Source organism: Anastrepha obliqua, chromosome 3 (assembly GCF_027943255.1).
Source record: "Anastrepha obliqua isolate idAnaObli1 chromosome 3, idAnaObli1_1.0, whole genome shotgun sequence".
In the NCBI taxonomy this organism is placed as follows: Eukaryota; Metazoa; Arthropoda; class Insecta; order Diptera; family Tephritidae; genus Anastrepha; species Anastrepha obliqua.
Window position 1 is genome coordinate 95,915,819 of NC_072894.1, and position 27,726 is coordinate 95,943,544.

The following is a 27,726-nucleotide window of genomic DNA, read 5'->3' on the forward strand; positions in this document are numbered from 1 at the left end:
AGTGGCGGCAATTTGACGTGCCGGCACATTCGACAATGTAGCCGTTGAGGCCGGGGCCCCCTGATGGCGGGAGCAGAACGTGGCAACGTACCGTGTGGACCACTCCCTGTGTGTCTTAAGGCCTGAGCAAGTCTTAAGATGGCACCACCCATTGCACTTATTGCACCTAACCGAGGTGGAGTTTGGGTGGAGCCGTTTGTGGCATATGCAGCAATAGAATACTTCTGTTCCAGGGTTGGGTTCAATAACAATATCATATTTGGAGCAAATGTGGTGGGATGCGGTGCACTAGATAGGGCTAGTTTACTGGGGCGGCAGCCCCTGAGTCGGGTAAACCCCGAGTCATTCCTGTAACGTAGAACCGGCTGCCATGAAAATGCTCATCAATGGTGCTTCCACTTGTTGAATAAATTCTGCGGATTGCACAGTGTCTCGTATTTTTTGCGTTTAGCAACATATTCTGCTGCGCCGCCTAATGTTCCCAACTCCTTTCGACTAATAACGCATTTAAAAAAATTTGAGATTTTTAAATCGGAGTGATTTGCACATATAGGTACGATAACTGCATGTAATTTCTTAAGTTAAGTTCTAGTACCCCATGTCTTATCTGAAAAAGAGCAAAACGAAAAATAATGGTTTCGGAAGTTATAGCCTCAACTACCGTATGCACTCTAACCTATTGTTTGGGGCACATCCATTATTTTTGCACAAATGGTTTAAAACTGTTTTACGGCCGATCTTTAGCTCCTGGGCGATGCTACGACTACTAAAATGCCGGTCAACTTCAATTATTAGTGTCGATCTCGTAAAGTATCGATCAAATAATTTAAAGTTAATGCTCGTTGTCAATGTGACATTTCACACTAAATAAATTATTTTGCTGTTTTTGTTTATTCCATTCAGTTGTGAGTTACAGGGTGTTAACAATAGAAAGAGAAAATGGGGTACATTTTACAAAGCCATTTATCGAGAAAATAGTGTATTTTTTCCACGTAAACTAATATAATCGGCTCACAGCCTTTATTGAGTGTTGGGCCGATGTGTTTGGTGCACATTGTGGTTTAGAAATATCGATTCCGTCATCGGAGTTGGTTCCTAGGTTTGAAATCTTAATTTACTTTGTCGTCGATCACAACATGCATCAGTTTCTGCAATAGCAACATTGCTGTTAGGAATATTTTGTTTTAAGCCCCGCTAATATCAAAATAACTGTATTTTCTGCATTAAGGTCCCAGCCAAACAATTCCATTTAAATACTTTACCTGTTTAAATATTATTATATTTTTAATATCTTTTATTCACCTTCATTCATCGCATTTCTAGGTCAAACCCTTACATGATGTCTATCAGCGTGAAATCGAACTAACCCTTTGGGAGCCCATTAATCGTTACTGGGCCGAATGCTATGAAGCCTGCAAGGCAGCCTCAAAGCGGCGCTGCACATACCAAGCTGAAAATCGACGAATTTTCAATGTAAATTTAATTACTTATCAAATGTTTCATAATTTGCAAATAATTCATTAAATTAAATGCTTATCAATTATAGCAAAAAATTGTCATGCCCTGGAAAGTACGTCAAGTCGAAGAGATGACACGTCTTAATACCGCTGCGCTAGCACAAAAAACAACAAACAGTCACATCAAGAAGCGTTGGAAAACGGCCAAACGATTTTTGTACGGACCGCGTGGACCGTGGTTTACGGGGTAAGTGAAAACCGCTCCGATAGTGTGTGGATTAGTTTGCGCAGGTAATTAATAGTGGGCAGCATTTGCCAATTGAAGAGTTAGTCAATGCAGAACCACGCGCATTTTGCATTACATGCACTCGAACGCGTCATGACATAATCGCGACTAGCAGTGATTGCACGCCTTTTCCTTTTCGCTTGCGATTTAATTGTGGAATTCACATACGAGTACATAATTTGTACTAAGTACAAGTTGTATTTTCACTTTATGATTACTTATTTTTGGCTGTCGCTTTGCCGTGGCATGTTGAATTTAATAGTGCAAACATGCCAACGAACTACCTGTAGCGGTTATAAAAGCCACGCTTTTATTTTCAGTTGTCTTTGCTGCAACTAAGGCTTACTCAAATTACGAATTTACTAATTCGCCAACGAATTTTATATGTTTTGCTTTTACCTGCTTTGCTTTTTGCACGTTTTTTATTTCTCTGCAGCGGCGCTCATTTCATTTCAAATGGTAATTAAAACTTGGATAATGAATTAAGAGTAGCGTGTTTAAAAGGTGTGGAAGCATTTCAATTGGTATAAGCAAAACAAAGGTAGAAAATAAAAACAAATCTGAAAAGCATCATCAATAGAAGTAGTGAAGTAGCATTGGAATTATACAGCGAATCAAAGTGACTCTATTTTTGATTGCGATTACATTTTTGATATAATTTCCTTTCTATTTCAAAACACGAAGGAAATCCACATAAACCGTTCCTAATTACCTTTTCGTAAGTGAAATTGCTCTTGAAATAACCGATTATTAAATTTTTAATTGCTGTCATGGCAATTTCAATACATCCATTAACGCTCCGTTTGGCAGATGAGTCTGATAAGACATTATTATTGATTTCAAATGTAAATAAAAATGTATATTTCTATGGTCATGGAATGTTATAGGCCATCCTAAAATTTTATTATATACATTTTGTGAAAAAAATATCGGAAATTGTTCATTTAAAATAATGTCAATCAATGTCTAAATTTTTTTTGTTGATATGTTGATACAACTGTCCTCTATAGTGTCGCAAAGTGTGAGCGTGATCTGTCAATTAGCTTGTTTTTGGCATTTAATTATATCAGTCAACAGCAGGAGTGCTCTGCGATTTTCACTATGGATAAGAATATCGAACAAAGAATTTATCTTAAGTTTTGTGTTTGGAACGAGATTTCGTGTGCCGAATCGTTGAAAATGTTGCAGAGAGCCTATGGCGAGTGTGCTTTATCAAAAACAGGGGTCTATGAGTGGCTTTTGCAGAGGGCGGAGAAGTCGTGGTCGCCCATCAACGTCTTGAACGGATAAAAACGTCAACAAAATCAAAGGAATGGTGCTGGAAAACCAGCATTTAAGTTTGAGGAAGGTAGCTCGTGACCTTAGATTGTCTCATGAATCAATTCGAAAGATAGTTGAATTTCTTTCAAAAATTCATCCGAAGAAGGACCCAACATTTATCCAGCGCATTATAACAGGTGATGAGACGTGGGTATACGTTTGACATGCAAAGTAATCAACAGGCGGCTGAATGGCGCTACCCACATGAGCCGAAATCCAAAAAACCACGTCAACGTCGGTCAAAAGTGAAATCTACTCGTTTTCTTTGATTATCATGGTGTTGTGCACTCGTAATTCGTTCCAAATGGTTCTACGGTAAATAAAGAATATTAATTGGAAGTTATGCGACGTTTGAAAGGGATTGTGCGTAGGAACCGACCCAATTTGACGAAAGGAGGCTCATGGATTTTGCACCATGATAACGCACCGTCTAACAAGGCTCATATTGTGTACTCTTTTTAGACCAAAAAGTCGACAAATATCATCGAACAACCACCGTATTCACCGGATTTAGCCCCCTGTGACTTTTTACTTTTCCCAAAACTTAAATTGCCACTCCGCGGACGCCGCTTTGAGCCGATAGAGGCCATTAGGGGAATTCGCTGAAGGAGCTGAAGAAGATCTCTTCAAACGCGTTTAAGAAGTGCTGTGATGACTGGACTAATTGTTGGCATATGTGTATAGCTTCGAATGGAGCCTATTTTGAAGGCGATAAAATAAATTTTGATGATTAAACAATTATTTTGCGTTTTATTGAATAATTCCTGACAGAATGTACTTAGAAAAAATGAAATATTATATTATTAATAACAAATAAATAAATTCTTGTGTTTTTAAATTATTTTCTAATCTTATTAAAAAAGAGTTTGTAAATCTGGTCATACTCATTACGTGCGAATGTAACTACTATAACATCTGGCAAACGGAGGGTTAAGTACGTGTGTATATGCGACTGCAATATTTTTGCCTCTACTCGAAATAGCCTGCTTTCTCTGCTCCTTTCGATATTCGATTTGCAGCTTTGATATCGATATTATGTGAAAAGTTCGATTTGGAGTTGGATTTTCAAACAGTCAATGTGCTGTAAGCGTTCCTCCTAGTTGTGTGATCAGCTCCATAAAAAGCAGAATTTCGGTGATTCACTTAGGTATATTTACCGCTGAATATTTTTTTCCTTCTACATATATTTATATACGTATAAACTCATTCGGTTGCGGCTAAACTTAACTACTTATAATAAACATCTTAAGGATTTTTTAAAGCTGAGATTTATAATCTAAGATTTTTTTCGAATAAAATTTTCCAATATTCCAATATCATATAACAGGAGGTATTATACCAACTTTAATTTATGGGCGAGTAAAAGACTTTAGCCACCACTGCTCTCAGTTGTGATCCAAACTACTTGTTTAATTTTTACTAGGTGGCTAGCATCTTCAATTCTTCGTAGTTCACCATTTAAGTGAAGTGTAAGCATTCATACGTCTCTTAAAAATACGAACTTCGGTACCAAGTAGGGTACATTTGCGGTAAGATTTATGTACTTTTTTGTAATTGTTCGGTATTATTTAAAACAAAAGTGCGGCTTCATATCGAACGTTGTGGGGACTCAAGTTTCTGGTGCGATGCAGGATTACTTTACTGGCTTTGCATATTTTGTTTTGCTTCGAAACTTGAAATCGCTGCCAGCGCGTAAAATAAAATTAGCATTTAACGCAAGGATGATATATCTACCAGGTTTGGCCTTCAGCTATGGTGAAAAACAAAATTCAGCGGTTATCTCGGCTGCCACGTCACCAGCAAGAACGATAAAATAAGAGATTGCGCCTTCCGAATTCGCTGTCTCGCCAGGCTCCGAGAATATACAAACAAACGAAGGAAAAGAAGAAGAGGAAGAGTAGGCGAAAGCAATAGAAACTATCAAGCACAAAAAATTATACACACACAAACTTTCTCGCTACGGCGTCATCCACATAAAAACGCTGAAAAATTCCATTCGCTGGAATTTTTATAATTCGAGCTTTCTCAATTTTATACGCGGCACTATCAAGCCATTCACTGAATTTTTACAAAACATATAATTTTTCCCGCTTTTGCTTGTTATGTCCCTTTATTTTGTATTATTAAGTTACCTGACGTCGCACTTGTCAAAATCGCGAAAAATAAAGTAGCGGTTTTGGGAAGACGTTACCTTCTGTATTCGATTCTCCTTGATCAGTCGTTCAGACGGCAATGAAGTAACACGAGCGAAAGCTGTGCCGGTTTTCTTCATATATCACCAACATAATCGCAGTTTTTACGTTAACAAATCGCTGTCAAGACCCCGGCTACATCAGCCAATCAACTGATTCTTTCAAATTCGCTGAGAGCCGGCTAATGGTTTGATATTGGCCAAACCTTCTGAACTTTTTTCACCATGCATTTAACAAACTTTCATATATTACCCTACATTTCATATATTTTTTGATTATTGTTACTTTGCTTAAGCGTGCATTGGACTTTGAATTAAACATGGCGAATTTGTTGTGAGAGACAACTTAGAAAGTTCGAAGAGACAGAACAATTTTAAAATTCAAGTGAATCGGCAGGCTCTTGTTTTTACATGCAAGCCATTTCGAAACAATTGAAATTACAAGGAATGATTCAAAAGCAAGGAAATTGAGCCAAGAGGTTTCAGCAAAAGAAAAGTGAATACACTACCGTAATCACAACTAAAAAAATGAACTCACGGTTCAAAGGTTAGGCTCTATATTTTGTAGGATTGAGGCGGTGCCATCTATTATGAATTGCAATAGAAATTGAAAATTACTTCACTTCATAGATTATCTCAAAAACCAGGTAGTTCTTTCGACAAGAAAAGTCAGAATTGTGCGACTGTAATAGCTAGTGTTGGGCAAAACTTTTGAATAAGAGAATTTGTTCACAGATGAAAAAACGAAGGCTTTTTTTGGGCACATTGTGCTAAAACTTCAAATGCTTTTGTGAAAAAAATTGTACTTGACTGGCAATGGCAAATAATCAATATTCGGATTAAGCTATAAAATTTAATGTAAAATACCTTCACAATTTCATTGACATTGCACACGTTGTGAATGCGTGCAAGTCTAATTCGTAGAATGGTCAGTATCGAGACTTATTGCTGCAGCAAGTGTCCTCGAACCAACGAATCGAGTTCTGGGCTGAGTAAGTAAATGCCATGTTAGACCAAATCCGATAAATTGAAATGCAGCACACTTTTCGTTCATTCACATCGCATGCGTACCGAAATCCGTTTTGCTGCAAAAGGTGGGGTGCGTCCACTAATTGCTTTTAATAAATTATATTCAAAAAACCAAAGGTACCTACATACAAATGCACAAAATCTCGTTTGCATATGCATGGCTACGTATGTGGGTATGTTAATTAGAAAAAAATGAATTGCACTTGATCTCATTTAACTGGACAGAAAACGCAACCAAACGCACAACTCAAACCAGTGGTTTGCATGCGACAAATTTTGTGTTTTATTTATTACTCTTCATTACATACTTACACATTTTTATTGTCTGCTTATATAATTTTTGTTATTTATTATGTATATATGTATATGTACATTTATGTGGATATGTGTGTTTGTTATTCATCGTTTCCCTGCAGGGAAAAATGCTGATTGTGAACTAGAATACTACCAGTTAACTTCGCAGCTCAACCATTTCATTTGGTATCTTTTTTCATGCTAGAGAAAAGTATTTCTACACGGCGATGACCAACGCAGCAAGGATTATTGATTACAAGGTTTGCCCATCTGAAGCAAAAGTTTGAGAGTAATTTCGGTTGTAATGGCATCCAGCGATTCGGCAGCAGAATTCTCTCCGCTCTTTTTGCATCATGGGTATAGATTACAAGGTTTGGCCATTAGCTAGGGTGAAAAACAAAATTGTGAGAGTAACTTCAGTTGCGAAGTCACCGGAGACTGGCGCCATCTATGTCTATAAAGGTCGACAAAGTGAGTGGTTTTCCCTCCAGAGATTTCCCTACAGTCCCTAAGGCTGTCTCGGTAGATTTCCCTTTCAGGTAAGCGTGTGGGGCTGGAGAAAGTCTGGTTTCCAAGTGCTCTCGAATGTGATAGTCGATCACTTTTTCGAACACCTTGAGAATAAAGGAGGCAAGACTTATGGGTCTAAAGTCTTTGGCCAAGACGTGGCCGCTCCTTCCTACCTTAGGAATGAAGACCACCTTGGTTTTCTTTCAGCTTGCAGGAACGTGGTTTAGCGAGATACCCTCCAGAAAGATATTTTGAAGAACGGGAACCACCACGGTTTTAGCCTTCTGAAGCATTACTGGCATGATGCCATCGATACCTGGAGATTTGAAAGGGGAAAAGCTCTCGATTGCTCGTTTATTCTGTTGGCGGACAGGATAGATGACAGGGACATCGCATGTAACCCCTCTTGCCGATGCGCGCCTTCGATACAGACTGGAGCAATAGAATTTTGCAGAAAATGGGCATCAACAAGGATTTTTAAAGATTCGCCTGCAGATGCAGTCCACTCCCCATTCTCTCTTTTGACAAGAGTCTTACAAGGGTGGTCCTTGGAGAAGACCCTGCTGAGTCTGGCCGATCTTTCACGGATTCAATGGATTCGCAGTACTCTTTCTAAGAGTTGCGCTTGCATCTCTAATGGCTGTATTATACCCCCCAAAATTACTCGGTAATCTTGAAAGTTATCAAATATAATATTTAATGAAGACTCCTTGAAGACTTCTCTTTTAAGTCGGCCAGCGTGTTACTCCACCAGAGCGGAAAGTCTTTCTTGTTGGACAGGCCACTTTTTTTTTGTTAAGTGTCTAACTTGGATGTCCAGTTGTTCCCTAGTGGTAGTCAAAAACTTACTCTTGTTCAGCTTCTTCCAGAAAACCTTGTGGAAAAGAGACCAGTCAGTTCTCTAAGGGTTTCAATGGGGGGGATCAAGGTTTCCCGACCGAAATCGATTTCGAAGAGGAGCAGCCTGTAGTCCGAAAATGAGTTCTTCTGGGAGGCCGTCCAATTTTCAACCCTAACAGAAGAAGAGTTTGTCGAAAGAGAAATATCAAGAACTTCCTCTCAAACTCTTGATGTTTCCGATGCCATGAAATCAAAAGTTGGGGTGTTTCCTTTGTTCCAGATAAGTAAATTACGGCTAAATATAAAATCAAATAGAGCCTCACCCCGTTCATTGTTGTCGCTGCTGCCCCAAATGGTGTGTCTGGCATTCGCGCCGCATTCGATCAGGATGTTCCCTTTCTTGGGCTGGAGAGTATCCCCCTAATGATGCATCTCCTCTGGAGGGGCCATGTAGGCAGACACCAAGCAGAAGCAACTGCCACTGGATGGTTCCACCCTGGCCACCGTCACATCCGGTGAACTGAAATTTGATAGCAAAAAGGCATTAATTGCGTTCCCATCTAGGATACAGGCCCTAGGCTTACCATCAGTTGGGACATAAAATAGGTCATAGGATCTATCCTTCAGTCCCATGATTTTTTGCTGCCAGATGCAAGGTTCCTGTATCAGGCAGACATCGATGTCCTCCTCACGGTGGGTAACTCGTGGGTTATCGGTGGGTAGTTTAGAGTGACGAAGGTTAATTTTAACTACTTTTAACAAACTGATCAAAAGTGTTGCTTACCTTCCTCCTGCTTACCTGCTGCTCCTGTTCAGAATCTGCGTCCGTCCCAGACAACCGCAGATCGTCGAGCAGTTTCTTTGTGACGGCCCCCAATTTCTGCAAATCGTCATCCAGGGCAACTGTGGCGGGAAAGACCTTCACTTTGGCCAACCTGAGCCCAAAGCGAAGTTTAAACTGCTGTTTTCCGAGTGCCTCCAGGGACTCGTTGTTAATCAGCAGTAATACGGCGGAGCTGTGTTGCTGATGTTCTTCCTTGATGACAGACCAGTCATCCATCGGTACCTCAGGATTTTGCACCTTGAGACACTGGACAATTTCCGAACTGTCCAGCTCCATTTTCGGCAATCAAATTCGAGCTCGTGGTCGCCTTGGAATTTCTGAAGCAGGGATGAGCTTTAGCGAAAGCGTTACTAACCGTAGCAAGACTCCTCTCCAGAAGCTCCTTCGAGAGCGGATTGGCACATTTACTACCCGGCAACCTCGACAGATTTCACCGAGTCGAAGAGAGGTGCTTGTTCTTTATTATCTATGAGGTGTCTGACCACCATACTAGATAGACTTCCACTATTGGTTTTTGCGTCCACGAGGGCAACTTGGAGAGGATTTCTGGCCACCTCACTGTAAGCTGCCCTCGTGGCCGTGGCTGCCGCACTGGTTGAAGGGCCCTCAGCTCCCTGGGCTGAGGAGTATTTGCTCTTCTTGGCTTCGCGTCCGAAGTTCACATCCTGTGAGCGGTTACGCTTCGCCGAGCTCCGTGCCGATTTAGGCTGTTGATGTGGTTGTTGTTGTGACAGATTAAGTTTTGCTGCGGTTGCGGCCTCAGACTTAGCACGGTTCTCGATGTTCCACTCGTGCGCTTTACCGGCTTGTTCATTCTTGGCAATCTTTACAAGAATGAATTTCGCCTTCAGGTAACGCGCCTTGAGCAGCACACCGGATGACTTTTTATTTTTCCTTTTTGGTGACGTTCGCAGTGGTCACCGGGGCATCATTGCCTGGGGTAGCCTTGGCAGCCTTACCAGAGGCCGCCTTGACCAACTCACCAGAGGTCGTCTTGGAGGCCGATTGAAGTCGGTTTGGCTTAAGAAGCGGAGTGCTGTGTCATGCACCCCTCGCCGTACATGGTTCGACAATCGCGCCCTGGCTGGAGGCCGGTAGATCGTCCTCCGCATGCCCAGCACACTCTCAGTTTTATCATTCACTTCTTCTCCTTCTTTTCCTTTATTTGTATCTGAATCCATTAGCTATTTGATCCCACGAGTAGGCACGGAAGGGGTGGTCCGCCACGGCAGAGCCGGCATACCGCGGTAAGGCACTTTATACAACCGACCTTGCCTGGGCATCGAAGGGAACTGCTAAAGACAGGTTATTTAGACAATACCAGCTATACAGCTCTCGGCACGGATATCTCGATACCTTAGCTTAAAGTGCTGACAAGGTTATACCGCCTTGGCACCGGTCGACAGAGCCTCGTTAGCGAAGACAGGGAGTTCCAAGCCCAGGACATCAAGTCTTGGGTATGGGTTGCCATTTGGAGAGGAGTGGCTATATTGTTCGCATCACTTTCCCACCTAACCCCCCAATTGACGGGTATGTACAATACATTGAAAGTGCATTAGCTGATGTAATACAAGTAACCGCTTACGCAGATTTTGAATGCGCATAGACCAGTAACGGCCATTCGAATATATGCACTAAGTAATTTCTGTCATCACAACTATTCGATACAGTAATAAAGATTTTATGTTTGCCACAAAACAAAATTAAATACATTAGCACTTAATTCATTAAGGGGGCAGCTCCTCCAGACAACATTTTTTGCGAAAAATTGAGAGTCTTATCTTAAAATAAATTACATATTAATATTCATGCTTAAATTAATCCACAAAAATTTATTTTCATTAAAAAATGGAGGCGCTGCAGCTGCTCAAACGTGGCTCCTTTAATTTGCGCCGTGGAATGCAAAGCCTCTTGCCAGACAAAAATGTTTCATTAAAATAATTTATTGCGCTTTGCACTTACCTATTTTTAACAAAAAAAGTATTAAACTTGAAATGGAAAAGAAAATAATTAAACTTTTTTATAAACAAATTGTTAAAGAATATCCCTGTAAAATTTGAAGTCAATATCTTGATTGCTTTTTCAGTTATATTCTATAGCGCGGAAAAAAAATATTTCGAGAAAAAACGTGATTAAAGTCTTCGTTCTTACTCATATTTCGTTCCACGCTCATCACTTCTCTGTTTTTATAGGGGCTTTTTAGACTTTCTGTTAAGCTTAAAACATTCAAACGATATTCGTAAATTAATTTTTAAAGCAAAAAAAAAAAAAAACATGGAAAATTTGAAAGTACTTCTTATTATATGTATATAGTAATATTTTGCTTCTACATACTATTGTAGTTTGTTCATTGACCTAAGGTCATCGAGTGAAAATTCAGGCCCACTGCTATAAAGTAAAGGCTCCATAAGCATAAAATAAAGAAAGGCTTAAAGTCTTTCACTATAATTCAATAATTTTAATGCAGGGCTTACTTTATTAGGAAGAGCGAGAAAGTTCATTGTTTTTCAGGTAGTGCGAATATTAATTAATGTATAATACTTGGCGTGTTCAAAAAATAAAGTGAATTTTATAATACTTTCGATTATTATTATTTTTTTATTATGTTGGTACACTCGTCTCGAAAATATGTTCACAGTTTTAGCAATGTTTAATTTGTTTGTGAGAGGCAGAAATAAGACAAGTGTTTCATGATTTTCTGCTATCGACTCTTGGCTCTCCTGGACTCTTCCGTTGGGATGATTAGGCTTTGCTTTCGATGTCATACTCGCCTTATTTTTTGAACACACCTCGTACATTGTCAAGATACGATAAAATAGTTTTGGAAAAATGTTCAAAATAATAAAGAGAGAAGAGTAAAAGTTCGGACGGGACCGACACTTTACATTCGTTCAAGAAAGAATAATCCAATTCTGTCTTTTCCGAGCGAATTCTATCATAGAGAGATCTTTAAGGCCGAAGCCGAAGCTCCGTCATTCTTTAATGCCAACAAATAAGCCAATAATTAAAACATTATCGCATTATCCGGATTCTATGTACTTCAGTTCGAATTATCTTTAATGTCTTCTACCGACTGGAAACGAGATGCCTGAGGTTGTAATTTAAGCATTAGTGGATATGAGGGTTGGTCTATGATATTTGTTGAGTTATTGGTCAAAAATCGTTTACAATGACAGCCTTGTAAAATTTTGCTTTATCGTGATGCAAATTCATTAAATTTTTTTTTCCACAAATCTGGCATTTTCCGACAAATTTGCTCTTTCAAAAGCAACATAACGCTCAGATAATAAAAGGTGACACAAAATCCCTACTAATATTATAAATGTGAATGTAAGTTTGTTTGTTACGCTTTCACGCCAAAACTACTTAACCGATTATTACGAAACTTTGTACACATGTTTTTGGAGGTGATAGAAGTAACATAGGGTACCTATTGGTGGATAGGGTTTGAGATATAGGTCAAAACGTGGACCCAGGTAACCTTCGGATGTGTATGTACAATATGGGTATCAAATGGAAGCTGTTAGTTAATGCTTTAGTTCAGAGTATTTTTCATGCCGCTCCGTGACTAGGGTCTCGAGATAGAGACCAAAACGTGGTCCCTAGGGTGTGTTTGTACAATATGGATATCAAATTGAAGCTGTTGATGAATGCTTTAGTACAGAGTATTTTTCATGCCGCTCCGTGACTGGGGTCTCGAGATATAGGTCAAAACGTGGACCCGGGCAACCTTTGGTTGTGTATGTACAATATGGGTATCAAATGAAAGCTGTTGATAAGTGCTTTAATACGGGGTAATTTTCATACCTATTGATGACTACGGCCTCAAAATATATGCCAAAACGTGGACCCGCTGTGTCTTTGCACCGAATTAAACCAAAGTTACACACATTGTTAAGTAAGTATTGAAAATGGTTTTCGTAAAGTTTGGTTGTAATTCGGAACACTGGCAACGGGGACAGCGTTCTTTTGAACCAGCCAATATGTCGTTTACTTTTTTAACGCTTGGGGCGGAACTGAACTGTCAAATTGACAGTGTGAGTTACAATGTGTCAATATTTCTTTTTGATTTGGATGCCATAAGGAGAAGACGTAGGTGCAAAGTGTAAAAATTCTTTGTGAATTTTTTTAGATTGGATTTTGGAACAGTGAAAAATTTCTTACGAAATTTGAGAATTTAATGTGAAATTCGAATGTTCAAATGAAATTATGTGTTCGTGGGAAAAAAAAATGTTTTCGTTTTTTTTTTTTTTTTTTTTGAAAAATATAAATGGATAATGGAAAAAAGCTCCAATGCTTAATAAAACATATAAATTGAAACGAAAAATTCATGGATGATCAGGAAAAAAGACAGTTGTTTCTTAATATAGTTATTCATTTGCGTTGATTTGAAATTCAAAAACAATCTTCTTTTTTCCTGATTTTCAATTTATATTTTATATTTACTCAAAAACAAATAGAAAAACAAAAAATATTGTTTATGCCAAAGCGCTTGAATAAAGAATAAAGAAATACATAAATAATATGAAAACCATATTTTTTCTGTTCTAAACCATATCTATTCTATTTTAGTGTGCCCAGCGAAGCGGGCCGGGTGTGCTAGTTAATAATATTTTTGAATAACTTTTTTAGGTGGCGCAAAATTAATCATCAATTTTTTTTTTGAATAACTTTTTACTAAATAAAAACAAACAAAAAAATGATTTTGAATGATGAAAATCTTTATTTTGACCTTAACGCGCTGCACTGCTTGTCTGCTTGTACCACATAAGGTCTCAAGGGTCCGAGAAATACATGGGCCACGTCAATTTAGGATCCTTCTACTCGCACACTTCCCAGGCAACAAAGAGCTAATGACTCTACTAATAATGGGGGGCAATTAAATTTAAGGAATCAAATGGAATCAATGAGAAAATTGAATGGGCAATTAGCACTTTTGGTCCATATAGATCACCGGGCCTAGATGGTATTTATCCGGCAGAGTTACAACAATCACAGGTTGCTAATTACTGTCATTATTAGAACCTGCTTGAATAGGGGCTACATTCGAGGGAGACGAAAGTCTCCTTTATACCTAAGGTAGGCAAGTCCTCACACACTAATCCTAAACACCTATCAGTCTCATGTCTTTTCTTCTCAAAATTGTGAATGAGTATTTTACGCTTACATAAATGGCAAATCTACAGAAACCGCTTTACATTCGCTTGTCGGTTTCGTGGAAAAGCGCCTGGCAGAAAAAGAGTTTGCTTTATTAGCTTTTGTAGACATTGAAAGACCTTTTAACAATATTAATGCAAGCATCATAACGGCTGCGCTAGAAGATTTTGGAGTCAAATCTAGTGTTGCTACTCTTATCGAGAATAGACTTGTAAAAAAAAACAAAAAAAAGGAAATAATAAAACTGAAATAATGGAGGGTGTGGAGATTCCTTTGAAAGAGAAAGTTATGGAAGTCCTGGTGGTTCGGCCACGCTTCTATACTTGAGTAGTTATAATCAAGAGTTCGACTACTCTTTACCTAAACCCACCTGCGACTGGTTCTTTAAGCCTAACATCCAAACAGACCAAGGAGAGAAGAAAATACTTGTGTTACAACCAGGCTAATTTGGCCGCAAATAGATAAAAAAAGATCAGGAGTATTGCTTAACCTCTCAAAAGAGAAGATCTCGAAAGTCGGGGCTTGTGTCACCGGTCATTGGCTGTTAGATAGGCACTCTTCTAGGCTAGGAGTATTTTCTCATGAATACTACAGCAGTTAAAGAGACGAGGAAGAGGAAGAAACAGTAGAACATTACCTCTGTAATTGTTCAGCCTCACCTAGGAGTAGAGCAAGGTTGTTAGGAAAATACCATTCTGAGTCTCCTACGGAACTATGCAGTGTTGGGATAAAACCTGTCCTACACTTCATTGCAGAGTCTAACTGGTTCCGTGAAAAAAAACAGTAACGTTCCCGTGTTACACAGAAGTACCACAGCGGGCCTGCAAGGTCTATGTGAGTGGGCTACTCTAAGTCGACCGCCTCTAAAACCTAACTTAACCTTGTACCATACTTTTATACTGCAACTGTCTAGTTCTCAGGTGTCAAATATGACTGACGTACGACGCCATTTTCAAAAACTATAAATCTTCCGATAGGGTGACTGATTTTGCGCCACTTTTTGCTTTTTACCTAAATATTGAGGATCCTTTAAAAGGACCTTTCAAATTATCTCCGCATTTGTTTGACGGCATGCGTATGTATACTCGGCGCATGGTTTAAGTGCGACATCATATTCAATTATAATTTAAGTGCGATACCACACCCATAGTTAAACCAACCGGAGAAAAAGGAAACTATCTTCCACTTCCACATTCGAAGGAAATTGTCTAACTGACAACACAATTGTACCAGCTAATTTCACAAGCATTTTTACGCTCTTCCAATTAGTCGTTGTTCCGACGACAACGATGCAACATTGCCAGTGACTGCATTGATTTTTTTTCGTATATCACCAACACAATCTCAGTTTTTGGCAACCTCTGTCGTAAAGAAACCGCTGTCATATTCCTTATTACGTCAGCAAATCAGTTGATTCCTCCGAATTCGCTGAGAGCCGATTAATGGTTTGATGCTGGCCACACCGAGCTCAAAAGGGAAGTATTTATGCCATACAGCTGCCAGTCCTAATGTGGTCCTACAAAAAACTGTATGGGCTAATTTTATGAGGTTTCTGAATGGCATATGGGTTTTATGAGAAGATTTTTCTTAACCATCGAGTACTAACATAAATATACTTGAGAGTAATACAAGCTTATCAGTGTCAGAGGAGTCCCCCATTCCAGAGAACTGTCATTTTTAAAGTGATTCTGTATTCGGTTCGCAAACAGCTGAATGATAGCCATCCACAAACCTCCTAAAGCCTTCAGTTATTGTCCCACATTGTAATACAAAAGAAATGTGTTTGTGTTTTTTTAAATTGCATACTTTGATACACTTTATTCGGTTTACATATGAGTATTAACATACAATAATTGTAATGTAGGTATTTATCGCGGTCAAACAGCCTTAAAATAACTAATAAAAAACGAGAGTTGTAACGAATAACGAATATAGGAGTAATATGAAGAGCATGGTAAAGCGCGTGAATGTGTAGTTATAAAATATTGAGATATGCAAGACATATACAAATATTTATAGAGATAAACAGCAAGCCAACGAAATAACATAAGTAAGAAGTAAGTTGTTTGTCGTATGTCGTTTGTGTTGTGAATTGTCATTGTCCTTTCGCATAGAAACTCTAGAGAACAGAGAGTAGCCGAAGTTGAAATTCGAAGTGCGTTGTTTGGTGAGTACGAGTGTATGTGTAAATTACTACTACATTTCCAATGATGATACTTATTAATATGCATTCAGTAGAATTGTCTGCTACTGTACATGAACTCTTCAATCCGGCGAAATCGGCTAGTTTTCGACTTCAAAACTAAGTAGACTGAGTTTAAAATGTAGAGGCACAGTTACACTGCAACGGCATCGAATACCTGCCTTTGTGGGTTAATGATTGATTGTTTGTTGGCTTGCAGAGGACTAATTATGTTGTCATTCATTCATGGGCGATGGCAGCGGCAAGAGGTCGGCAACGGCAATATTTCACATTTTCTTATAGTATGTGAATTGACTAAGTATGAATTTCTTTCTTAATTGTTGACGATATGCTATTATCATTGCCTTCGCTTAGCCGTGGTAGGGCGAAAGAGGTCCAGGAAGAGCAAGCCCTGGTAGAGCGGGTAAAGCAGGCAATGCCGATATAGCTGGGATGGCCTTCGCTATGACAGGAGCGTGCAACAGCGGTGCTGGGGCGAGTACTTTGGCAATTGGTGCAACCGCCTTAACAGCGATTGGTTCACGGCGAACGATTGCGTTGAATCCGTGCACTGGGTCGGCGGTGTATTCGACGATACGTCGTGTGCCATCGGGTTCAATTAGAGAGTAGGCGCCCTGTACAACATCACCACTTCGTACTTCCTGTTGATTCTTCACATCGCCAGTTGTACCATCCTAAAAAAAAAAGAAGAAGAAAAGGAAAAGAAAATTAAATAAAGTATACCTTCAAATGTACACTGTGCCGATGGCTATTTAATTGTAGGTTGCTTCACGATAACACTCACATGAACATCATAGCTGAAACTGTATTGTGGATTGGGATCATATGGCTCGGGCACCGCCACTTTTGCGACGGCAAGGGGTGCCGCAATCTTGGTAATGGCAGGCAGCACAGGTGCTGCAATTTTCGTCAAGGCTGGCAGTGCAGGTAGGGCTGGCAGTGGAGACAATGCGGGCAGCCCGGGAAGTCCATGTATTCCTGCAAGACCAGGATATACCGGTCCTGGCAGTACGGCAACGGCGGAAGCGGCGGCTACCAAAGCGCTGAGAATGATCAACTGTAAAGAAGAAATTCGTCAGTATAAAGTCTTTGGTTCTAGGCAACCTGGGAGTTAATTCCCAGGATGTGTGAATGGTTTAATCCTTATTGCACACACAAACACACACTTGCCTTTTGTACCATGGTTGTTTGACTGTAGCGTTTGACAAATGAAATTACTCTGTGGTTCTTTGCAAGATCAACAATTGCTTTATATAGGAGCGGCGGCAACCATTTTTCTGCCACTTCTCAGAAAATGTGTGCATTGAAATTTACGCCCGCTTGTACTTTACCATTTGGCTGATGCAAGCGACAAGTATACAAGAGTAAAATTATACATACCTATATACAAATATTTATGCAAAAAAAGTGGCAGCACCAACAAATACACAAAGGCGTAGTAGACGATAAAAAAAACAGAATGAACGAAATTAAAATAATTCATTTTTCATCGTTGCTATGGTGGCAGCAACTGCTGCTGCTACGCTAGCAACGCTCTTACAAACCATAACATGTAGCTAAGCTGAACGCTCTACGCAGTATGCTGAACGCGGAGGCGGCGGCATTCGCGATTTAGGCTTAGGTTAGGCGCTTAGGCCTATAACAACGCCGGCGAGGTGAATGCAATACTGCGACAGTAGAAAAAACAAGAACAACAATAACTAAAAATAAGAACAGAAAAATGACAAGAGCACGCACGCCGCCTTGGAACAATCCACACACACCCATTTAGTAACTGGTGCACCAGCATGCCCCACAGGCGTCGCCCAAATGCACACACACTTTGTAACTCTATGCGCACGCGCTTGCGCATGCAATATTTCTGCCTGGCCAACAGTCGTGCGGTGGCAGGGCAATTTTTTTTTTATCACTATAGGCTGGTTGCCGTGCCACGTAATCCGCAATTTAGGCCCATTAAAGCCATACTACACCGGACCGAACGCGTGTCGGGCAAGGCGAATAGTAAACAAAAAATGTAACAATTTAAAAATCCAGCGTCTAATGTACATACGTACTTATGTATGTATGTATGTAAATACGTACTTCTTCGGCGACTCCTTTTCTTGTCACTGATTGTGCGTTGCATTGAATGCACCCCTTAATTCTGGTGTCTTCCGCCTTAAAAGCTCGCCTTTAATTGACAAACTTTGTATTATTTCAATATTGTTAGTAAAATCCGTATAATCATACCGTATAAAATGTATATGTTATGTGTATATGTTTGTATGACTTCCTCAGAATAGTAAGAATTTCTTAGTCACTTAGATTGCAAATTAGTGATGGGTGCCATAATTGAAGTGTTGGGATTAGGACTCTATATACAATATGGCTCAAAATGAATCCTCCTATCGGAAAATTTATTAAATTTTCAAATGGCGTCGTACGCCAATCATAGAAGACACTTGTGGGCTAGACAGCTGCAGTAAAGCAATGAAGCGCGTAGAGGTCGAATTGAGATTTCCGTCATTCAATGTAGTTTGTTTTTAACCACAAAAGTAATTAAGTGGCTATAAGACTAAATTTGTCAGCAAATGTATGCAAAGACAAAAATAGTTAGAAAGTGATATCAATAAAAACGAACACAGACACACTTAGTGTCCCATTACCTGAACTTGACGTAGTACAAATCTTATGAATTCCATTAAAATTGAGTTCGCTGACATATATGTTAGAGCAGAAAACTTTTTTTGGTCCTTAGTTTGGCTCTACGTCCGCACAGCATCTCTGTTGCAAGGTGTTTGTCCTATGATTACCAACAACCGTTTCAGTTCAGATAAAACCCCAGTCATTTCAGTATCTATTATCGACTGCATTGGAAGTAACAGCTAAACGACGAGGTGCAGCAATAAATACACCAACCGCCGGGATTAGCGATATACTAACAGAAAATCAACGATATTTATCGGGAGCCAATTAACAACAATTAAAGAATGACCAATCACCCAGGTGCACAGGTAAGGAGCTTAGGATGCTTCGTGTTATACGTGCAGGGCTTGCAAAATTACAATCCGGATATTCTGGCAACTTAAATTTTTACTTATCTCGATTAGGCGCTGGCGCACCAGATGCATGTTTGATATGTGGAGAAATATTGCACGACACTAATTACACCTTCACTTGCCCACTTAAATAAACCTCTAGATCCTTGGTCTCACCTGATCGAAGTGATACGCTATTCTTTATCCGCCCTTATTTACGCAGGTCTGAAACCTGATACCACAAACATTTCTTTCAAACTTCTTTTAGATTTTCTGCACTCAAAATTAGAAGAGAAAGTCAGACCAGATATTTGTATCAATGAATCTTAACAGCTACATAGGATTGGTTGCCCTGTTTCAGGCTGTCAATAAAGCATACGCATAAAAGAAATGTCTAAAAAAATCAAATAATGTAATATATAAGTATGTGGAATGAATGATGTGTGGAATTTACACATAATAATAATAATAAGAATTTTGTTCTGGAGTGTGACCTAAAAGATCTTTTGTTTCCTACTACATACATGTTTTTGAAGTAGTTAATACTAGTCATATTGGGCACTACTACCTTTAATGCATTACATCAGGTTTCATTTAGCCAAATTCAGTAAATTTTGCACCTTGCGGACAAATTTCAAAATATCTGCAACAAGAGCATTCTTAATTTCATTCGAATCCATTTGATTTCGATGAAAGATGTGCGGCCTTGTCTTTACCAAGGCAATCCAGTCGCATAAGATATGCTCGGTGATGTTATCATCCTCCAGACCCATTCCCAATGTGAATTTTTGAGAGATGGTAATTTAAATAATAGTGACCTGTCGTAAAACCAACTATTTTTCTTATGTCTACTTTACGCATGTTATGCAGTACCCTATTGTAGGTAAAATATCTTATAAGACCTTCGTTTTGACGGAGTTCTTCTGACTTCCCTATGGGTTCAATTCTTTGAGCATTCTCCAAACTATTTACCCTGCGTTTAGCTTTCCAAATGTCAGCATATACATACAATGTTATGAAAACCTGCTCCTGTAGTTTTATTAGGAGATCATCAAGTCCTCAGAAGTGGTGACAAAACTCTTTCTTGTGGACAGCCTTTCATTGCCTTGATTGACTACACATCCATTATTAATTATATATTTTATTTATTTTTGTTTCGATTAGTTGATTTATTTAAGTTAATTAATATAATATATTGGAATCTAAAAATTAATTACGGGTAAGGGTCTGGGAGGATATATCGAGATTTAAAGTGTTGAGACTAAAAACACCGAAAATAATGTCGAAGAGAAATTGTTAGAAACCTAAGTCTGCCTATATGTATGTCCGATGCCACCGACGTTGTAATAATAGAGATATTTTAAAATGTTTTCAATAAATAGGACCAACTTTTTGTTCGATATTTTGCTTTTTGGTCGTCCATTTTTATTTCGGCAGGATAAGATTTCGACATTTTCCGCGTCGGCAAGACATCATTTCGACATTATAAAAGTTTATGCGTATTATAGTATTCCACGTAGAAGAATTAAAAGAATTCACTTGTTCGGCTAAAGAATGACTTTTGAGTGGTATCTTTACAAAACAGCATATTGAAGGCGGTCAATCTAACCTAAGAGTGATCCGAACCGAATTTGGGCGCTCTAATGTAGAGAAAAACCTTGGCTTATCTGTCCGTTACATGTAACAACAAGGGCAGTGGAGCATACGTTTTCTGATAATTTGCATTTAAGCGAGACCACTGATCGATTTCATATAAAGTGCGTTGAATATCAGCTAAAAGAATTAATTAATCCTATACATATATTAAACAGGGTTGAGCATTATTAAATAAGGGTTTCATTATCACAAAATCTTCAGTTTATCAGTGTTTTAACTATTCCCTTATTGCATTAATTATTTAGTGCTCTATGCCCAATCCTCATATTAATATTCAACATGTTTTCTATTGCTTTACTCCAGCTCGAGCGTTTCCAGATTTTTATTTCATTTTTTTCTCTTGGACTTTCTTGGCGATAATTGGTTTTTCCAAGCGCGTGTGCGTAAATGCCAAATATATAACCAATTAACTGGCTGGCTGAATATTTCGAATGCCATTTTCCGAACAATCTGTTTGATACTTATTTTTCTGATTTTTTTTTTTAAATTTTTTATTGTTAAAATACCTATTAAAATTTTGCCTGCTATTAATGCATTTTTCAGTTGCTAAAGCGATTACACCGTTGTCAACATTATTCCAATTTATTGTTTACTGTCTATGTGATTTATCTTTTTTTTTAAGTTTTTCTTCTTTTCTTTTTTTATTTCAACAGGTAGTATTTGACTTATATGGTTAGCTTATGCAGATATTTGTGGCAATTTTCTTGGCATGCCGCTTGTGTGAATGCAATTAGGTTCCAACTATGTAATATTTTAGCAACGGCATCTACCATAAATTGTCGCAGTGTGCGTGTGCGTGTGCGCGTTTCAACGTAGTGATTACATGCACGAATACAAATGCGATGAATTTCGATAAGATTACCTTTGCTATGATGCATTGATTATTATTTCTCTTTTTGTAGTTGTGAATTGCATCTGAGGAATTCAATTGAATTGCAAATACAAATATGAATTACAGAAGGAATTGAATTCCTAGAGTTTCCGGCGGTATTGATTAGGGATAAATAAACTTGCATTTGTATGGACATGAAAGTACTACTCTAGCAAAGCGTTAGAATGCATACTCGTATATATTATATACATATACTCGTATACATATATATAATTGGCGCGTGCACATTTTTGGGTGTTTGGCCGAGCTCTTCCTCTTATTTGTGGTGTGCGTCTTGATGTTGTTCCACAAATGGAGGGACCTACAGTTTCAAGCCGACCCCGAACGGCAGATATTTTTTATGAGGAGCTTTTTCATGGCAGAAATACACTCAGAGGTTTGCCATTGCCTGCCGAGGGGCGACCGCTATTAGAAAAATACTTTTTCTTAATTTTGGTGTTTCACCGAGTTTCGAGCCTGCCTTCTCTCTGTGAACTCCGAATGGTAGTCATCCATTCGGCTACGGCGGCCGGCGCTCATTTGAAAATCGATAGAAGTAGCTCTACGTATGTATATTATGCGGGCTACAAACACGCAACAAATCAAAGCAGCCGGTTGAAATTCGTTTCGCCCCACAATATAGCTCGGTTGACAATTTTAATTTCACGTTGTTCGCCGCCGAAAATTGCCGAATACTCGTAGTGTTTTTCAGGCAGAAATCTTTGCGATCCTGCAGGTATGCAAAATACTTAGGGAACGTGGGAGCGAGAGAGAGAGGGAGATATTAAGGTTTGACGACGCCATATTGTAAATCCAAATTAGTCAACTCTTGTAAGGACTGTAAGGAGGAGATCAAATATCTTGGGTGTGCAAGTAACATTTCCCTTATCTGGGTTCAAGGGCAAAGGAACATAGAGGGAGCCTGTTGTTGATGTTAAAAGGGAATTTCACAACTTATTTCTCAAGAGAGCGCAGAAAAGATGAAGCTCCATTTCTTCATGTGCTATGTCGAAAACCCTGTGGCTCCATTAAAATGTACGGAGTACTCAGAAAGTCCTGGGGCTTCCACGCCATCCAATTGCAAAATCTGTGGGGACCCTTCAGAGAAGGATACTGTTGAGCACTTACTTTGTAAATGTCCGGGCTTGGCAGTTAGACTAATAAGGTCACTGGGTGCTCTTTTCTTCGACAGGCTGGGGCAAAGCGCCTACATAAATTCCATCAATCTTCTCCATTGCATCAACAGATTTGGCTGGTCTGCCTGTTGTAGGTCTCATAATGGTACCAAAATTACGCTTTAATGCTGCTTGTGGAGTGCCAGACTGGTACTTCAACCATTTCACGTACCTACCTGTTCGCCGCGGGAAAAATTTGAATATAACTCGAAAAGTTATGGGAATCCCACTATGAAACTTTCGAGGATTACTGAGCATAAACTCAGCTTCTTATAAAAAAATAAAAAAGTGCGTGTAGTACACATAACAGAAGTGAAACTTTCAAGGCAGACAAAGAAAGAGGGAGAGACCCGAGAGAGAATAAGAGAGAGAGAGAGAGAGAGGGAAAGAATATATATCTAAATAAATTCACAACAGAGAATACAAATAGACAAAATTTACAAAAAACGCAGAGAGGTAGACAGGCGTAGGTAAACATCGGACACAAACTGGCAAGAACGTGCACTACTCCAAGCGTTTATCACCCGCACAAACGCAGCGATTCCAGGACCAGGCCAAAAAGTAGGCATCAAAAGTATATTTCCTACAAGTTTGCACCAACAAACAAGCAACAAAAGGTAGGCAGTGTTATTTCTCACTAGAAATTAGCAACCACAAGGAAACACTCAGGAAAAATAGCCTAAAGTATATCTAAGATATATATAAGGCATGGCTCTCTCTCTCTCTCCTTTCCCTCTACGTTATATCTTTTTTTCTCTCTCGCGTAACGAAAATGTCCGTTTTCATGTCCTTGAAGTTTTACTCTCCATTCTCGCTCGTCCATCGACGCCTAAGAAGTTTCTCTTTAAAAACAAATCTGATGGGGGTGTTGTTCAAATCTGACAAACAAAAATGCTTTTCCAAATATTTGTTCCAATTAAAAAAAATAAAAAATCTGAGGAGTGTGTTTTTCAAGATTGATAAACAAAATTTTATCAATTTGTTTTGTTTTTTAAATTTTGGCCGGCTGATAACCGACTTACCTACCAAAATAAAAATTTAACTAAAACCTGTTTCACGGTGTCAGTTTTTTATCAGCAGATTTATTACAGTATTGCCTCCGTATCTCCAGTGTACCCTGGATGCTTGCTACCAAATTCCCACATTCCCGTATGAGGTGGCTCGATCAATCTACTTATACTTGGAAGTATTAGTAAGAGGGAAGTTTGACTCAAATGAGCTGTTTCACTGATTTAACTATAGTTGTAAGTTATGAAATTTTCCATGATCGTTATAAAATAAATTACACTGGGCAACACTATTTGCAAGCCGAAATGAAACCTACCCTAAGCGAATACATACAGCGCTGCGGCCGCCGTAACCGATTTGTGCTCAAAAAAAATTGTAGAAACAGTAACTGTTTGGCGATAGCAGCAAATTTTAAACGTTATAAATTTTTAATTAACTAAATTTTAGGTATAGATTACTTAGTATTGAATAAAATAAGCAAACTTGGCCGCCAAGCATTGTACGGAGGAAGAAGTCAGATTAATAAAAAATTTAAGAAAAGAAGGATAAACGATGGACTTAATAGCAGAATTCATGAAAGAATAACCGAATTAAGCAAAGAAAAAAGTGTTTAAAGCTATTCATAACGTAGCAAAAGTGCAAAAGCTGAAACTCGAGGGAGGAAATGTAAAATTCTGGAAAGAGGAAACATAAAACTCATATGTTATATCGAAATCTCTGGTTTTTCTTGTCATCAAACGAGCTTAAAACTGAGTTAAATTTGCAAATTACAAGTCGGACAGTTCGATACAGGTTGGTAGAAGCCGGGTTAATAAATAAAGGCATCAATTTGCAAAAAAATATATCTTCCGTCGAAACTGGAAAAATGTGCTACCAAATGTGATAAACAAAAATATATATACATGGATCTGACTCAGCAAAAAACATCATTTCATTCCAGATATACGAAAAAAAAAACATTAGAACACGGTGGGTTCGAATTTCCGTGCATGAAACAGCAAAATGATAGAAAAATTTGTTTCTAAGCAGTCACCCCTCGGCAGGCAATGGCAAACCTCCGGGTGTATTTCTGTCATGAAGAAAACTTCTCGTAAAAAAACAGTTCACCTTCGTAGTCGGCTTAAAATTGTAGGTGGAACAATGTCAAAATACTTAATTAATTCTCCATATTTTTTTTTTAATTCTGATTTTTTGTGGCTAAACTTTTTGTTTCTATTTTTTTTTTCGGGGAACGTTTCTTAAACTCGATGAAATTTTAGTATGTTGTAGAATATTTGGAAAAGAGGTTTTTTATTTTCTTCATTATTATCTATTAATTGTTCGAAAATATTCGTAGTTTCAAAAAAAAAATCGTCAAAAATTTCATGAAAACAAATAAATGAAACAATTATAGTTTAACAGTGTACATTCGGATTCAGATCGTGTAGTAAATAAGGGTTTGGCAACATTTCATATTAAATAATAATTTGTTATTCTACATTACGATTTTTTGCGTAGTTTATGACACTTTTCAATTGAAAATGATTTACGCATTTCGTATGACAGTGCCAATGTCTGCAATAATATATCTTGTTTTTTGATTTTTTTTGTTTCAAATTCTCCAAAATTTCATATATGTAGTTTGCCGGTCAATGCGTGTGAGATTCGGCTGGGTGTAATTTGAGACCGTTTCACTGGTCGTATGCGCAATTGACATACACAAAAGTAAAATCAACGCGTTCGGTTGTTTTAACAAGGGAAAATAAGCCAAAGCATACAAAAACATTTGTTTGATTTCGATATCAATAGTGTTGCTGAGTGATTTATTACTACAAAAATAACCAATAAAATTACACACAAAAAAGTACTACGCACACAAATACATATATAGTTGGTATGTGAAGTGCTTAGTGCGACTATAGCCTAAATAATGTACTTACATACATGTATGTATGTATGTATGTGAGTGTATATGTGTGTGTATTTTAAATGTAGTTAATAATTATGTAATAATTTAATTCTATTATGAGCTACAAAACAACAAAGCAAAAATTAATTAAATTGACTTTTAACAATACCAACAAGAACGCAAAGACCTACCAGCCAAGTATTTGTAGGGTTGATTAACTAATTGACTAATGATCAGACTGCTTGACTAGCATGCTAAATAATTGATGAGTGATGATAGGTTAATAGCACAGTGCTTAGGCGTCTAATGCTACAAAAAACTCAGCTGACAAGCTCTCGCCATCTCTCTATTCAGCCCTGGATGAAGCGTGCCGGCAGCGGCACTGGAGCAACAGGCAAAACGCGCTTGGCAGCCACTGCAGGAACCGGACCACGTTGAACGACGGCATTGAAGCCATTGATGGGATCAGCGGTGTAGAATACTGTGCGAAGTGTACCATCAGCGTCCAGAACAGAGTAGGAACCCTTCACAACATCACCATCGCGCACTTCCTGTTGGCTCTTGCTGTCGCCGGTGACAGCATCCTGCACATTGTAAGCGAAAGCATATTGTGGATGTGGGTCAATCTCTGTGTTGATTGGCACAACCGGTGCAGGAGCAGCGCGCAAAAGTGCGCATTGGCTGACGGAAATGAGAGCCAGGTAGACGACAATTGTGTACTAAAAGAAAAAAAATAGATTGATGTAGTATACCGCACTTGGTACTAGCCCCAAGGAGAGTGTGCCGAGGACACTCGCACGCCGCAATAAATATGTTGTATAAAACTAATAATCCACAAAATTGGCTGATGCGAAGTAATCCAATAATCAGTTAAAGTTTTGTAAAGTTAATCCTGTATTTGTTTGACCAACCTTGAGGAAAGCCATTTTACTGCTTTATTTGCTGTTGATTTGTGCGCAAAGAGTTTGTCGGTAGTACTTAGTGTTTGATTACTTTCGTTGGAATAATGTTATCAGGCTAAGCTGTCAGGCTTATAAACAAACTACGCCACCCAGGCAAGTTGGTAACGATGTTGCGTTTTGAAACCAATATGGATAGGCTGAATTGTGAAATTGTTGCCCGAAAAGTACAGACTTTAGTGGCATAATAGCCACGACGCCCTCTTTGTGTCTTAACAAAAGTCGCAGTACAAATATCTAGGTAAAATTATAAACGCAGCAATTATGGGTACTAAATGTTGCAATGATTAGTTGGCGAATGCGCGACACTCGCATTTGCTTCAGAAGACGTGCCAACTGTTTGGTCACAGGGCTTACCCAACTCAACAACGGCATAGCGACGCATGAATGGTCGATTTTCAACCATAATTGAATAGTTATAACAATTTCATATATGTATGCGGATGAGTAATTTGGTTTCACGCCCACTGCCCAAAGTTAATAACTAATTCATACACACATACGTATATATGGTATATCATACGTGCATACATACATATTTTTCAGTTCCTCTATGCGGATCAATGCCCATGTCTCATACGTTCCACAAATCGCACATTAGTCATCAAGAGCAAATAAATGCATAGTATGCTTTGTTTTCATTTTTAGTATTGTGGAATGTATGTCTGTATGTATGTGCATACATACTTGCAATTATTATTGGCTGTCAACGTACCCAAATGTGCCAGGCGGTGCAATTAACTATTTTGTGAACAAACCAAAAAATATGCTATAGCATTGATTATAAGTATACTTATATACATATACATATACATACATATATGCAGAGAACTCCAGCAGTGACTCAGGTCACAACTCCAAATCGAACAAACAAAGTTTAATTCTTAAATACTTAACAGTCTTTGTTTTGAAATGTTTTAAGTTCATATGCCTGAAAAGCAATAAAACCAAAGCCCATTTCAGACAAAAGTAACAAAAATATTACATAATTTTATACCGGATGCATAGTTCATACCCATAC

General features: G+C 38.5%; 3 protein-coding genes across 4 annotated transcripts in view; 1 reads left to right on the forward strand and 2 right to left on the reverse strand.

The window, feature by feature from the left end:
* LOC129242312 (neurobeachin-like protein 1) overlaps positions 1–27,726 on the forward strand; it is a 167,631-nt gene that overhangs the window by 49,358 nt on the left and 90,547 nt on the right. For both annotated transcript variants that reach the window (XM_054878888.1, XM_054878889.1), the window contains 2 exons: positions 1,324–1,473; positions 1,547–1,704. In XM_054878888.1, coding sequence (XP_054734863.1) covers positions 1,324–1,473; positions 1,547–1,704 — 308 coding nt within the window. The remainder of the gene's footprint in view (positions 1–1,323; positions 1,474–1,546; positions 1,705–27,726) is intronic.
* Positions 15,711–17,339, reverse strand: LOC129242316 (larval cuticle protein A2B). Its single transcript, XM_054878895.1, has 3 exons — positions 17,302–17,339; positions 16,916–17,188; positions 15,711–16,805 (listed from the first exon to the last, which is right to left on the reverse strand). Exons 1-3 carry the CDS (start codon positions 17,311–17,313, stop codon positions 16,482–16,484), a joined length of 609 nt encoding a protein of 202 aa, XP_054734870.1. The 5' UTR covers positions 17,314–17,339; the 3' UTR covers positions 15,711–16,481.
* LOC129242317 (larval cuticle protein A3A) lies at positions 25,663–26,761 on the reverse strand. The gene is made up of 2 exons (XM_054878896.1): positions 26,658–26,761; positions 25,663–26,465 (listed from the first exon to the last, which is right to left on the reverse strand). The coding sequence occupies exons 1-2, from the start codon at positions 26,670–26,672 to the stop codon at positions 26,097–26,099; spliced, it is 384 nt and encodes a 127-aa protein (XP_054734871.1). The 5' UTR covers positions 26,673–26,761; the 3' UTR covers positions 25,663–26,096.

Coding starts and splice junctions, on each gene's coding strand:
- LOC129242316 (XM_054878895.1), bottom strand. Junction 16,806..16,915: donor GTTTCAGCTATGATGTTCAT/GTGAGTGTTATC, acceptor TTTTTTTTTTAG/GATGGTACAACTGGCGATGT.